We start from the raw sequence: 16,429 nt of genomic DNA, 5'->3' as shown, positions 1-16,429 counted from the left end.
ACACCATCCTTCCTGACTAGTGTGACTTCTCTCAAAGCAAATGTATCTGTTGCTTGACATTTAAACTGATACATTAATATAAGTATTGGTCACACTAGTGTTTGCCTAATTAAACTATCTATATATTTGTATCTATGTCTTTTACAAATTCTGTATTCAGACAGAGCTCAGATTCCCGAGGGTTTCCTCTAATAAACTGGAATAAATGCCAGATCTTCGCTTGTATAGTTAGATCTCAGAAAGCAAGAGCTGCCTGTTGAAGATACATGCAAAAGCAAAATCTAAGGTGCAGAAAGGTAGGGTATTGTACACACACTCATGCAAAATCAGAAAAAGGAAGAAGAATGTTCAGATGTCATGTCATGGATATTGATGTGGTAGAAGGCCTAGAATAGAAAAGAACAGAAGATACCTTTTGAGTCAACCATCGGTAGATGTAAATGGATTCACTTCCTTTTACTTCAATGAAGTTATGTTCTTTCAGTTTGCCATACATATGAGGGAAAGGGATTGAAATGTAGGATGGAGACCAATTACACCACAAAATTGATAGATTCTATCTATCTATCTATCTATCTATCTATCTAGTTTCTGTTAGTTTCAAAGTTGCCTATCATTCAATCAAGCCTAGATTGATATTTATTGACCTCCATGGCAGTCTGAAGGCTTTAGGGTGTGTGTTTGTTTGTGTTTGTGTTCTATGGTCTCCGTCCATTTCCTCCTAGACCGTTATCCTGTCATCATAATTGATATCTTTGGATTTCGGTCGACAAATTGATTTACTTAAATACTTTACACTCATGTAAATATCCTTGAGAAAGACAAAGATCCTCAGAGGTTGTAGACTTCAGACTTCAGTGTTGTTTGGAGCCTAAATACTTTGAGGCTCTGGACCAAATTACTCATTTCAGGTTTGGGTTGCGAGGGCTGGCTGGAAAACAATAATTCAGTTTTGTGGGGAAAAAAGCACATTGAGATGAAACCAAGACCCTTCAAAGAATGTTATGAGAGAGAGAGAGAGAGAGAGAGAGACTGATTCTATAGCCCAATGGTTTGTTTATATCTGTATGTCTGGGTTTGTTTATCAGTTTGCAAATGTCTATTTGTGTATATGCTAATTTATGTATTTCTATGTATGTATGTTTCTGAGATATTTATGCACTGAATGGTATAGATAAGTGCCAAGTGAGATTTTAACAAGTGCCTAAATGAGTTAGTCATCTAACTCCCAGAATGTTAATTGGAGTTAGGTGCCTAAATCATTTAGGCACTTTTGTAAATTCCACTTGGCATTGATCTGCAGCTTTTGGCACCTAAATACCATTGTCAGTAAAGTTTTGAGTAAGGTCTGAGTGATGACTTCACGAATCAGATCCAAAACATGTTTATTGCATTGTGGTACTTCACACTGATGCTTACATTAGAAATTGACCTAAAATGCTGAAATGCTGAACTGTGAATCTCCTTATCACAGGAGTGAGCAGTATTTACATGAAGTCAATGGTTACATTCAGATAAGCCAATGCTTCCCAATGTAAATAAAGAGTCCTGCAACCTGGCATGGTGTTCCGATCTACAATGGATTCAGAGTTTGAAAGTAACCCTATCTGGGATCTTTATCGTATAGACTGAAGAGCCAAACACAATATTCAGATCAGGATATAAATTTCTGGTTAGTCTGACAGTGGTTGGACATGGGGCTCTGGTCCATCTCTATTTTATATTCATAGGAATATTCTATTTACTATCCAGTGTTTGCTAGTGTTGAATCACTCCATTGATCTCATCTCCTATACCCAGATCAATCACTACGCAGCAATGGAAAAAGCAGACCAAACCACAGTGAAGGAATTCATCTTCCTGGGATTTAGCAGCCTTCTGAATCTCTAGGTTCTCCTCTTTGTGTTCATCTTGTCCATTTACATGCTGTCACTCATGGGAAATTTTCTCATCATAGTCATTGTCCTGGCAGAACTTCTCCTCCATACTCCCATGTACTTCTTCCTGGGGAAGAACTCCTTCCTAGATATCTGGTACACAACAGTCACTGTGCCCAAACTGCTGGCCAACTTCTTGTCCAGGAGCATCGCCATCACAGTAAACGAATGTGTGACTCAGTATTACTTCTTCCTTTCTCTAGGAGCCACTGAATGCTTCCTCCTGGCCGTCATGGCCTTCAACCGCTACTTAGCAATCTGCAGCCCACTGCGTTACACTACCATCATGAACCACAGGTTATGCTTCCACCTCTCCGCCAGTTCCTGGGTTGGTGGATTCCTCTCCCTACTCTTGCCCACAATTCTAATCTCCCAGCTCTCATTCTGTGGCCCTCAGAAAATCAACCACTTCTTCTGTGACTCAGACCCAATCTTCAAACTGTCTTGCTCTGACATTTACCTTAAGGAGGCTATTGCATACATCTACAGCTCTGTGGTCATCCTGAGCTCCTTATTGATCATCAGGTCTTCTTACATCAACATCATAGCCAACATCATGAAGCTGACATCTAGCAAAGCTCGGAAAAAGCCCTTCTCCACTTGTGCTTCTCACCTCACCGTGGTGACCATCTACTATGGGACCATCATCTTCACCTATGTCAGGCCCCCAGCATATATTACTTTGGTTTAGGCAAAAAGGTGTCTGTGTTCTATTGTGTCATTACCCCACTGCTAAACCCTCTGATCTGTGAAAAAAGCCATATGGAAATCTTTTACTAGAATGAGACAGTAATATGGAAGAACCACAGTGCTATCTATGAGGGCATTAAGTGGAATATGAAATTGGAGTAGATTTTCAAAATTGCCAGAGTGACTTTTAGGATACCATGGCCAATGGCCAATGTTCACTGATTTTCAGTTGGACTCATTCTTCTAATTTATTTAAGTATTGTTGGGGATATATCAATATATTTTCAATTGGATTTATGTTCCTAAATCACTGATGTTCTTTTGAAAATCCCAACATTTTATCTTTCAATGAGATAGAAACTGTAGTTAGGATTTTGAATGGATCTTAAGAGAACTAACTCCATTAGGTTCCTTTGAAAATTCCAGGCAGAACTTGACTACTATTTGACAAATGTTTGCTGTTTACTTTGTCAGCTATCTCTCACTCTTATTCATGTTGGGTGGGAACTTACACCAGGAGTGGCTCATTGTAACTGAAGGGACTTAGAGATAAGTTGCTATTCATTGTGAATATGTCAGTATATAGATCCATAGGGATTACCTAGAGACATTCCCCCCATCCTTACTCGAGTAAATGTATGGTTGTAGTCATGTCAAAATCCTTTCTTTCTTCTTCTCTTGCTCTTTCAATCAAAATATAGACACATCTATCTATCTGTCTATCAATCTCTTCAGAAAGTGTTCATTGTTCAGAAGTGAATCAATATTTTGATGGAGAAATAAAATGTCATTATTTTTAATCATCATCATCATCATCATCAGCAGCAGCAGCAGCGATATAGACTGCATAGAGAAGCGGGTTTCATTTCTCTCAAAGCAAATTGTTGATGGCAGTTTTGACAGGCCACTTAGATAAACAAGTTGGGTGAAAAGCATTTTCCTCCACATACAGCTCAGAATGTTTTCTAAATAGTAAAATACCCTAATAAGAAACAAATGCATGAGATCCTGGGACTGCTGCCACATGTCAATTCTGCAATGGATTTAAAATTTGGTCAAGATCATTATGGTCAGGCATCTATCTCTAGCAGTGACAAATCAAGCAAGCAAGCAAGGCTCTACCTACTAGACAACAATGAACTCTACAGCTGACCCTGCAAAATCACTCATGATCCAGCTCTCACTGAAGTCACTTAGAGTAAATTGAACCTGGATCAGGGTATTTGTGGCAGTATACGAAAGGACATAAATGATTTAGGAGGACAAATGCAATTGGAAGTAGAAGAGATTGTGCCCATTACTGGCATAGAGGCTTAAGAAAAATCTCATGCCATCTCAATTCCCCCATATGTAAAATAGAGATAATAGCACTTCCCAACCTTACAGGTGGGTTTGGAGAATAAATAAGTTATAGCTTGTGAGACACCCACATACTACAATAATACCATAGATAGAAAAGATAGACTTCTGTGGTCCATAGACTTTGTGCTGGTCCTTTACAAAGTGCTGAAAGTCATATACAGACCTTGTGCTCCACTGCTACAAAGTACAATTATTCACACATTGTTATAGTTAACAATGCGATGCTGTTGCAAAAAAAAAAAGATTAAATTCAATTGCATTAACCAAGGCATAATGTGCAAGTCATGGGAAGTTAAGTACTGCTCTACTCGGCACTGGTTAAGCCTCAACTGGAGTACTGTGTCCAATTCTGATCACTACTGTATAGAAGGGAAGTAAAAAAACTGGAAAGAGTCCAGAGGTAAGCAACAAAAATGATCAAAGGGATGGAAAGCAAGCTATATGGGCAAAGGCTGAAAGAACTGGGTATGTTTAGTCTGGAAAAGAGGAGGTTAAGGGAGACATGATAGCAGTCTTCAAATACTTGAATAGCTGCCATAAAAAAAAGATGGAGAAAAATTGTTCTTTCTTGCCACAGAGGGCAGGACAAGAGGCAATGAGTTCAAATTATAGTATAGCAGGTTTAGCTTAAATCTCAGGAAAAAATTCCTAACTGTAACAAGGGAGGACAATGGAACAACTGCCTATGGAGGCTGTGGAAACGCCTTCACTGAAGGTTTTCAAAAGGAGTCTGGATAGCCATCTCTCTTGGATGGTTTAGTCACAACCAATCCCGAATTTTGGCAAGGGGTTATATGAGATGACCTTTGTGGTCCCTTCTAACCCTATGGTTCTATGATTCTATTTCAAGAACAAAGATATGCTTCAACTGAAATGCCATACAAAATATTTCATCCCCATATACCCTTCTGAGAATGAGGCCGTCGGCCTTTACTTCTGCTGTGTAGTTGTATGATGTTGTCAGCAGGGACTGAACCCTGGATTTATGAATCTAAGAACATTATGCTCTCTTGACTGAGCTGAAGAATGATCATGTGAGTTGAGAAGTAGACTCATACATGTCATTCTGCCACAAAAGGGGGACAAAGAGCTGCATCAAGCTGATGTGATTTACAGTACTCTTTTTGCAGCCCTCGTTTTAATTGGGGTTTTCTTAGCCCTCTTTTTAATTGGGGAAACAAATGAGAAATTTGAAGAATATATATATATAAAAAATGAACAGTGTTTGTGGCAATGACTGCAAAGTCAATAATCATACTTCATTACCCAAAATAGCATGTTTGATGTATTAAGTATTTCAGTGGTTTTCCTATTCAGGGGCCCACAAGTTGGGGGAGCAGCACTGAGGGATGGAGCACATGGCAAGAAGACAGGTATCCTACAGTTACAGCCCACAGCATCTGTACCTGTATTCTGCCTCTGTGGTCCAGTAATGGAACCAACTTTTAGGTTTCTGGCTTCTCAGCTCCTGACTGGAGTTTTTTTCAGGCTGCTATTCCCTGTGTACTCTGTGGCTAGGTCTACACTGCGTGGGGGCGGGGGGATTAGACCTAAGATAAGCAACTTCAGCTATGCTGCCGCTTCTCCATCGACTCCGCTTCCTCCTCTTGTGCACAGTTGAGTTCTGGAGTCGACTGCAGAGCAATAGGGAATCGATTTTATCGTGTCTTCACTAGACATGATAAATCGAACCCCAATAGATCAATCACTACCTGCTGATCCGGCGAGTAGTGTTGATATCCTCTGTGTCATTCACAGAAAGTACTAAAAGGCTTGTGTCTGCACTCTGCTCTCTCTCCAGAGGCTATAAATAGTGTAATTGCCCATAGTTATAAGTTACCACACAGCCACTTCACATTTATAGTTCAGGTGAAAGCATTATAGAGGAAATGTCTTAAAACAATAAAAGAACCTATACACATATTAATGAGCTTACCAGAGATCACCCCAGCTAAACCTCAGCTTGAGGTAGGAGTCAGCCCTTGAAAGACCACCCAGGGTTTTTTTTTATGGTTACAATTTCATAACAGCTTTAACAAGGGGTGAAAATAATATTAAACTCTTACTGGTACAGGGGCCTGGCTCCGGACCCCCAGAAGGGGTGGGGCTGGGGGTTAGCCTTCCCCAGCCAGCCCATTCGTGCTGCCTGGCCTACACTGCTCGGGGCTCTCGTAGCAATTTAAAGGGGTCTGGGGCTCTAGCTGCTGCCATGGTAGCAGAAGAGGTGGCCGTGAGCCTTGGGCTCTTTTAAATCACTGGTCCTAGTGCAGCTGCCCCTTTTGCCTACCCTGTCAATGGCCTAGCGGGGAAAGAGGGAAGGGGCAATGACGTGCAGGCTGGTACCGGCTTCTTACCGGCTTACTTTCATCCCTGGCTTTTGCTCAGAACAGGAACCTGCATGCGTAGGTCAGTCTTTCCTTTATACAGCATAGGCCTTTGATCTTCAGATTCTAGGAAGAAGTAATCAGCAGACAATGCTCCCTTCTTCAGGAAGTAAGAACATAAGAACATAAGAACAGCCGTACAGGGTCAGACCAAAGGTCCATCTAGCCAGTATCTGTCTACCGACAGTGGCCGATGCCAGATGCCCCAGAGGGAGTGAAGCTAAGAGGCAATGATCAAGTGATCTCTCTCCCGCCATCCATCTCCATCCTCTGATGAACAGAGGCTAAGGACACCATTCTTTACCCTTCCTGGCTAATAGACATTTATGGACTTAGCCACCATGAATTTATCTAGTTCCCTTTTAAAAATTGTTATAGTCCCAGCCTTCACAACCTCCTCAGGTAAGGAGTTCCACAAGTTGACTGTGCGCTGTGTGAAGAAGAACTTCCTTTTATTTGTTTTAAACCTGCTACCTATTAATTTCATTTGGTGACCCGTAGTTCTTGTATTATGGGAATAAGTAAATAACTTTTTCTTATCCACTTTCTCCACAACACTCATGATTTTATATGCCTCTGTGAAAGCTGATTGACCCCCCTTAATAGATTACAAGCGGCCAGTAGGTGGAGTGGGGGAGTAAGTACTGTTCACGGACACAGTAGCCTGCATTTTTGCACTATCTCTTTTCCTCTGCCTCAAGGCAAGATGATCCTGCTCCAAACCAGTTAGTTCTACTTAGATAAGGGGAACATGAGATTTTACACTTACCAATCAAGTATTAACATGCAAGGGTCTCTGTCTAAATGTGTATAAAAGGTTTGTGAAATTTGTGTAAGACAGAGTCTTTTGTACCAAGGTACAGGCTCTCCTTTTTCTGCAGAATAAAGCATTTTTCCTTATCCCTGTCAGGCTGTTAATTGGCTCTCAGCTAGGCAGACCCGATATTTCAGTAACAGTTTCTGATGACCCAGATGGGACTCTCCTAGCTCGGACATTGGAATCCAGACGGCTGCGGTGAACTAGGAGCGGTGCCACTGGGGTGCTTAACCCCTCTTCTTCACTTCTCCACAGCCCCTGGGGTTCGTGATTCGATAATAGGATAAGGAAATACTATCTGGTTCTGGTTATAGGCGGGCCTCTTATCTGGTTATCTGGTTCTGGTTCTGTTCTGTTTAACCAGTTACTGTTGTTTTTCTGCTCTGTATACATTTGGGTGTTAGGAGTCTGGGCGGAACTGAACCTCTCGTTCGTAATTCCTTGGAGTGGAAGCCATGCGTGCGAGGAAGCTCTGAGGTTCTACTGAGATCCTTCTGTCCCGTCCCCTGTAGCGGTCAGTGTAATAGAAGTAGGAAAACCTGAATTAGACTGTAATTCCTTCTGCTCTCTGTGTAATTCTCTTTTCTGTTTGAGTGTCAGCAGACAGATTGGTGGGTCTCTGGATCTCTGAATAGTTAAATGCTAGTGAACTATGCGTTTTTGCCCAGGTGGCAAGCCTCACGAGTGAGGACTCGGGTAGTCTTGTGAGTAAGAATGTTTAAGGGAAAAGACCAGGAAGGTTGAGGGCTAGTTGAGAAGCCCACCCTCCTAGCTAAACTGGTAGTGGAACAAGTTGGTGCCCACGGAAGGGGTGGTTCAGCGAAAAAAGCAGGATCAGGCCCAGGCGGGCAGGCAACAGACAGAGAAATTGGAAAACAGGTTGGAAATTCTGAGGGTATAGTGGAAGGAAGCAGTAAGTAAGTGTACGCATGGAGATTTCAAATACCCATGACAATATCTTGAAATGGTGATTTGAGTTGATAAAAGTGGCTGTTGGGAGACAAGCAAGTGATTTAAGGAAGAGTAAGACGTTAACTCTGTAGTTGCTGGAGGGAACAGCAGTTGAACTTTGTAAAATGCTAAGGAGGAAAGTTCTTGGTGTCTTTAAAATGTTTGTAAATAAATTCAGGCAAAGAAATTATTAAATTGCAATCATTCGGCTATGAACAATTTAGCTAAATTAGCTAAAGAGATATATATACAGTGCTATGTAATTGAAATTTTATTAGGCTCTAAGGGGCACTATAAGTGGTGATGTTTTCTTTCAATGTTTAAAAGCAGGAGTTAAAAGTAAAAAGCAATCATAATTTTGGTAAAATTAATTATGTCCTTTTTAAGGTAAGAATCTTTAAGCTGTGGATAGCTTTGAATCCAAAAGCAAGCCAGAAAGCATCTGTATTAATGCAAATTATCTAACTGATATCTGATCATTGAAACCTGGGCTGCCTATGAAACGAATACAAAAAAATATGGGGTAATTCCTCTGTTTTGCCTGAAATCAACAAGGGTATTTGTATATTTAGGTAATGATTGACTGCCCAAAAGGGGCAGACCTGTTTTTTTGTCTTTCAGATAATCAGAGAAAACCGATGCCAGCTAAACAGCATTCAACATATCATGCATTTACTGGCACAATAGAAATTATGTTTTGTGTTCTATGTTCTGTCTTGTGGTGTTTGTCTCCTGGCTGGAATTGTTGTGTTTAGTGTTTTCATGGGATGGTCTGGTTTAAAATCAGGCAGAGGGGTTGGATTGGAATGCAGATACTTGTTTTATTCAACCTGAAATACAAAGTGTTTGGATAAATCAGGAAAATGTAATATACTAAAGTCTAATGCATTTGCTTAAGTAAAAATAAACAGAATCTTCATTGGCCAAATCTTTTAATTAAAAATTGTTATTATAATTTGCATACCAACAGTTTTTGGAAGCAAGGACATGAAAGGTTAACCCACTCCCCATATTGTACATGGGATCCTTCTGGCTACCTCAGATTTCTAGCCAGAGGGCTGGGGATGGTGGGAAGCTATTGGACTAAAGATTGTACTAAATGAACTCCTCAAAGTGGGTGTGCTTGTCCTGGCTTGTTGCTCCAAACCTCTGTAATAAAGTTATTTTAGTGGAAGGGTATATGTGGCATACATTAAATAATAAGACTAATGTACTGTATAATGGCAATGTTTATGTATTCGTTGTTGGGAAAAGGTGTATGAGTGAAGAGTGAAAGTTTCCTTTGTAGGTTAAAAGAAGCCAAAAAGGGAAAAGGAAAAAAAAACAAAATAAGTTAACTGGAAAAAAAATAGCTAGCAGACTCTAAATAAGACACTGGCTCCATTCAAGGACACTGCTCACAGCTAAGACTTGGCTAATAACCAAGAAAAGGGGGGTGCCCAAGCAGCTATGAGATCTGCAAAACTCTGCCAGGCACTAATGAAATGCGTTAGGTTTCTTTTCTCACAGGTAAAGAAGCGCTACTCAAAGACACTAGCAGCCCTGCCACTCCTTGGAATCAGGAGACTGGATCAGTGTAAAGGTCCACCAACGAAAGACTGCTCTGGCTCCACGCTGGAAAGTCCTGTTAACTAGCAACACCTGTGAAGTGCCAAAGACTGACTGCTTAGACCCATGATTCTCACTGCAAACAGACCCCTCCACATCGGGAGAATTCTCCTGCTGATGATTAGCCTATTTCTCCTTCTAGCTCCACTGTGCCTTCTGGACAGCAGGGCAAAAGTACAAGGTGAAGTGTTTGTAACCTCTCCCTTGTCCATTGACAGATCTTTAAATTTTTCTAGAAGAATCAAAACCGTTGCAGGGCAACGTGCTGGTAACCTCTTCCCTGTAGGACACTGAACCATGACTGTTTCGTGGAAGAAGAAACACTCGCTCCACTAAAACTGCCAAAGTCCAGGAATTCCTGACTAGAAAGGACATTAAAAACTGACCCTGGTGAAGAAACAAAGAATCACACACTGGCAGAAAAAAAATTGTGGGACCCATGCTTGGGATTGTGATATTAATTGGATTTTGGGGTTTGTTCTACAGGCTGCGCCCTGTGTTCTGGATAAATCCTTCAGTATGTATTGCTCTCCCTAATTGGATTTAAAATAACAGGTACCACAGGCACCTTGTTGCCCCTGCCATCTCCCCGTTACACTGTAATACGCCCCCTCCTAGGCTATCATATCCCCCCTTAGTCTCCTCTTTTCCAAGCTGAAGAGGCCTAGCCTCTTTAATTTTTCCTCATATCGGACCCTCTCCAAACCCCTAATCATTTTAGTTGCCCTTTTCTGAACCTTTTCTAGTGCTAGAATATCTTTTTTGAGGTGAGGAGACCACATCTGTACACAGTATTCGAGATGTAGGCATACCATGGATTTATATAAGGGCAATAATATATTTTCAGTCTTATTCTCTATCCCCCAGCTTCAAAAGGCTGGGGGGTTGCACAAGTAGAGGAGGAAATTTGCAATCACTTCCCCCTAGAAATGTGGTTCTCAGACTTTTGTACTGGTGACCCCTTTCACACAGCAAGCCTCTGAATGCGACCCCCCACTTATAAGTGAAATTTTTTTAATACAGTCAAACATCGCAATAACGTGCCCTGGCATGAGAAATCGCATATAACGCAATCTTAAGTTAGCTCTCCTTTAAGGCCTAATACCAGTGATCCCTGTGGAAGTAGAGAAAGAACTGACAGGGATTTGTAGGGGATCTTAATGTAAGACAGTCTCTGTTAGCAAGAGTCAGGCTAGTTGTAACCCTAATAATGCGAGATTTGTAGAAGTGAGGATTGTGTGAGGCGAGTGGAAAAGAACTGTGTGAGAAGTTGTTTCGACCTTGTGTAGATAATGTGTAGATAATACGAAATGGACACTGGAGTCTCTTAAGTGAGAAAAACAAGATATCAGGATGACCTATGTACAAACAAAATGCAGCTGTTGTGTATTATAGTCTGTAACAAAAGTATAAATGCTTGCTGTAATTGTTTATCTGTTGAGAGACCTGTCTAGGAAGGGGAGACCCTATGTCCTAGTGCACTCTCTCCCTGTTGTAGCTGCTAAACAGAACAAAGTATCTGACTTTGCTGTACCCAACAAAAAAGTAAGAACTAAGTTTTTCTCCAGCATCCCCAATACCATGGCGTCCGCCAGGACATTGATGTGCCCCCGCCTAGTGTCCAGCAGGGGATAGAATCTGTGGCTCCTCTTGAAGCTGGAGAGAAGCCTCGGCCCCGCGCCTGCTGGGGACAGAGAGCACCAGCAGAGTTCTCTGCCCCCGGCAGGCACAGAGCCGCAGCTTCTCTGTCCTGCTGGGCACTAAGCACTAGGCAGCACACATCAATGCACCGCGTTGGGGACCACTGACTTAAACTGACTGGCTTGAAACCCCTCTATTCTGTGACCCTGCATTTGTCGCAATGGAATTTTTTGGACCTCAAACATTGCTTTATAGCGGGGTTTCACTGTATTTAACACCATTATAAATCCTGGAGGCAAAGTCAGGTTTGGGGTGGAGGCTGACAGCTTGCGACTCCTATGTAATAACCTCGCAACCCCCTGAGGGATCCCAACCCCCAGTTTGAGAACCCCTGCCCTAGAGATTCCCCCAGCAAACCACTTGAAACTGTTTGTTCAAAAATCCATTCTTGCCTTCCCCATTGTTCAGTACTGTCCTTTGAAGTTCATAATACTTCCCAAGGTTCACAATAATCCATCAGCTTTGCATATAATGCAATGGATGCCAAACATAATTTAATCAGGTTTTTCAAGGATAATGCAAGAAATTGATGTATCTATAACACCCACATAGGAACTACACACTATTCTGATTGAGGATCTGACCATGATCACATCTAAGAAGGAAGAGAAGAAGAGATAGGGCAAGAGGGACTGTGCCTAGGCTCAGTTACTCACAAACCTCAGACTCCCAGAGGCAGTGAGACCAGACTAGGGTCTTTTTTATTAGAAATACTGAGGGATTTTTAAGAGTAAAGTGAGTCTGGTTAGGGAAATCCTGCTGCTAGGCCTTGCATTCCTACAATCTGTAACCAACAGGTTTAAGCTAGAAGCTCAGAGAGACCATGAAACACATGGGATCCACTGGTTGTGTCTACTTGTAGCAGATCGGTTGCTAGGCAGGGTGATATGGCATCAAGTTGTAACACAAGGCTATCATTAAAACCTTAACTTCACTGCTTTCAGAGATTGCATGCAATGACCCCTGTCTAGCTCCATTTGGTCCTCAACTCTTGTAAAAGAGAACAAAATTAATGGAGCTGTGCTGGTTTACAGCATTGACTCTGAAGGGGTTATGCTGATTTACACTTGTTGGGTATCTGGAGCAAAGCTGATTCATGCCAGCTGAAGATCTGTCCCAATGACTTGACAGGAGCAATGGAGACATAAGATGCTACTCAGTGATACCAGAAGCTGGTCTATTAATTGTATTACCAAAGACATTGGAGGCATTTTACCTTGAAAAGCCAGCTCATACAATTTGTTGTGCATTAAGGATCATTGATAGTAAAAGAAGCCTGAGAGTAACACCCAGACCTTACTGAAGCAAAGGTCAACATTCCTATTGACATCCATTAATGAGGCCAGGATTTCACCTTGAGAGTTTATCCGCTAATTAATATGGTATCTATGTCTCTTGGTAGCACTATGTTCAGAAATGTGTGTGTGTGTGTGTGTGTGTGTGTGTGTGTGTGTGTGTGTGTGTGTGTGTGTGTGTGTGTGTGTGTGTGTTTGTGTGTTTCTTGGAAAGTGAAGACAAATCTACATTTGGACCTAATATCAAGAGGAATTGTGTTAGCTTAATGTAGAAAGTTTATTTGTACTATTTTAGGTGACTCCCATTTACATTCTCCTTTGGGACCTTGTTTGAGAGTTAAATGTTCACCAGATTCACAAGGGATCCAAGATCTCCCTACAGAAGGTCATTATATATCAAAGACAATCACCTTCAACAAGTCATATCTCACTAGAAGTCCGTTTTTAAATTACTGATTGTTTTATTGCATTTGAAGTTTGAATGAGAGGTAAGAATATTCCTCTTGCTTACTTGATTGATTTCCCTGTTCCTTTCTTTATTTCTTGCTTGCTTTCTCACATAGGCACCAGCTCCCTATGAAATTAAAAGAGAGTTAAAGGATTAATTCCTTTATGCTCTTTGGAAAGTCAAGTAACATTTAATTTATGTGTTGTGTTATACTCTTTGTCATTTGGCTAAATGTGCTTTGCAGGAATATACCTTACCACAACTATGTTCATGATTTGGATTTAATTGTAACATACATTAATGCAGTTCTTTTGGATTTAATTGTAGTCAAGCCCAAAGTAAATGAATTAAATAGCAACATTGATAGGAAGGGAAGAAAATTCATAACCTATTTTCTGTCCCCTCAAAAGTTTGCAATCAAATTTGAAATGTAATGCAAAGGTGTTTTTTTTTTTACAAAATACTATACTATGAAATATGCTAAAGTTATCTAATATGATCTCATGATCAGTTAGATTTCCGGGGCCCAATAGTCTTCTCTGTTTCATCATTTTTACAATTGAGTAACCTTACTGATTTCAAAGAAGATAATCCTGATTTACTCCTGCAGGAATGAGAGTAAAATCAGAAGAAGCTGTATTTAAAACTAGACAAGTTTGAAGATAATGGAGGGAAACTTTTCTGCTTGTCATATCAGGCTAATACTATTCCAAATAATGAAGCAATATATATATATACCTCAATGTAACGCTGTCCTCGGGAGCCAAAAAATCTTACCACATTATAGGTGAAATCACGTTATATCAAACTTGTTTTGATCCACTGGAGTGTGCAGCTGTACCTCTCCGGAACACTGCTTTACTACATTATATCTGAATTTGTGTTATATTGGGTCGTGTTATATCAGGGCAGAGGTATAGCTTATCATAAAAACGAAATTTGGGAAACTCAAATCCCCTCTCATTTTCACTAATTGTGTACCAGTATCAGAGGGGTAGCTGTGTTAGTCTGGATCTGTAAAAGCAACAAAGAGTCCCGTGGCACCTTATAGACTAACAGATGTATTGGAGCATGAGCTTTCATGGGTGAATGCCCACTTCGTCGGATGTTCCCACGAAAACTCATGCTCCAATTCGTTTGTTAGTCTATAAGGTGCCACAGAACTCTTTGCTGTATATCAGTGCATCTCCAGTGAATGGAGAATTAGCCCCCTTGATTGCAAGGGGGTTAAACCTGATTTAAGCCTGTGTGAGTAAAAGGGTTATCAAATCCTTTATTTTTTGCTTCTTGATTCCACCTAAATATACATATTATTATGTCATGTTTGGGATTATATATATTCTATATATTATATATACTGTAAATGTCCTACACTGCAATAGATACATTTTGCAAAATTAGTGCAGAGAGTGGAATCTTGGTTACTAATAAGACTTCTGGTGTATGAAAGAAGTTTGAGATCATACTGTGAACTCCTAATTCATGTAGTTTATAAAAATATTCTAACAGACTTCATGTGCCTCTATTTGAGAACATCCAGGATGTTATTTTTTCCCTTCTACAATCAAATGTTGGGAGAATATAGACCAATTATCTCAGACAGTTTATTGTGCTAATATATTTTAATGTAGCTCAGTTTGAATACATGCTGTGTGAAAGGTCTAGAATATCACAAAGATCTCTCTCTCTCTCTGTCAGTCAGTCTAGATTCGTCAGTTGCCACGTTGCTAGTTTTTGCAATACCTGACAAAAAATTCAATCTTTATTCCTACAGAAGGAACTCTCAAGCAATGGAACCCAGTAACCACACCAGGGTGACTGAATTCATCATGCAGGGTCTCTTTGACCATCCTCAACACCAACGGCTGATCTTTGGCCTATTCCTTTGCCTTTATGTGACTGCCATCATGGGTAATTCATTGATCATTGGGGCTATTGCCATCCACCCACCTCTCCACACTCCCATGTACTTCTTCATTGCCAATTTAGCCCTGGTTGACATTTTGTGCACTTCCTCAGTCCTACCGAAAATGCTGAAAAACCTGTTGCAGGAGAAGAAAATCATCTCCTTTGATGGCTGCATGGCCCAGCTCTTTGCCTTTACTTTGTCATCAGGGACAGAGCTTGTGCTTCTCACTGCTATGTCATATGACAGGTATGTTGCCATCTGCCACCCCTTACGCTATGTCAATCTCATGAGTAAGGACATTTGCATCAGTTTAGCAGCTGGTGTCTGGGCTGTTGGTACCATCAATTCATTGGTGCACACATTACTCATGCTGCGCCTGGATTTCTGCGGACCCAACCTAATCCAGCATTTCTTCTGTGAGATCCCACCAGTGTTGGCACTGTCTTGCAGCTCCACATATCTCAATGAAATAATGATCTTCATGGCTGACATCTTCTTGGCAATGGTGAACTTCCTGCTGACCACCGTGTCGTATAGCTTCATCATCACTGCCATCTTTAAAATCCAGAGCTCCAAAGGGAAGCAGAGAGCCTTCTCCACCTGCTCCTCCCACCTGCTCGTGGTCTCCTTGTACTACTCCACCATAATCTACACCTACATCCGGCCCACTTCAAGTTACTCACTGGATAAAGATAAGATGGTGGCCATAATGTACACTCTAGTCACTCCCACCCTGAAGCCTGTGATCTACAGTCTGCGCAATAATGAGATCAAAGTGGCCATAAGGAAAATCCTTCCCTTCAACTCAAAATAGCAATTTTTCCAAGAGTGAATCTGATTGTCACCTGCTTTGTCCCTTGTAGGCCATGTCTAAATGTGATGTAAATTTTCATAGAACTAAGGATTTCAATACACATACATCTGCGCTCTGGTACATTCACTATAATGGAAATACAAAAATTTATACCAGCTGAGGATGTGTTTCACTGACTGCAGTAGGGCTAGGCTGAGGATCAGACCCCACTGACATTGGTGGAATTATGTTGAGTCACACTAGCTGGACTGTGGCACATGGGACACTAGCTGGACTATGGCACACGGGGTACCTACTGGGATTTTCAAAAGCACCTGGGCACCTAAAATTCATTAATTTTAAAGCAACTGAGGTGCCTAGATGTGCTGGGAAAACACTTTAGGTGCCTAAATACCTATAAAAATCTGTCCCATTGTGTAGCACATTATTTTGTATGCAGTCTTGCTGAATCAGAATATTCTATTCTATTCCATTCTATTCTATTCTATTCCTGAGTCAGTAAGTATAATAACA

The 16,429-nt window shown here is 41.0% G+C and overlaps 1 protein-coding gene and 1 pseudogene across 1 annotated transcript; both read left to right on the top strand.

The window, feature by feature from the left end:
• The first annotated feature begins 1,818 nt into the window (after positions 1–1,818).
• Positions 1,819–2,717, top strand: LOC115637992 (annotated as a pseudogene).
• A 12,266-nt stretch (positions 2,718–14,983) lies between these two features.
• On the top strand, positions 14,984–15,916 carry LOC115638272 (olfactory receptor 13A1-like). Its single transcript, XM_030539856.1, has one exon. The coding sequence runs from the start codon at positions 14,984–14,986 to the stop codon at positions 15,914–15,916; it is 933 nt and encodes a 310-aa protein (XP_030395716.1).
• Positions 15,917–16,429: the final 513 nt, after the last annotated feature.

Source organism: Gopherus evgoodei, chromosome 21, assembly GCF_007399415.2.
Source record: "Gopherus evgoodei ecotype Sinaloan lineage chromosome 21, rGopEvg1_v1.p, whole genome shotgun sequence".
NCBI lineage: Eukaryota > Metazoa > Chordata > Testudines > Testudinidae > Gopherus > Gopherus evgoodei.
This window is presented reverse-complemented; position numbering and strand designations above follow the sequence as displayed.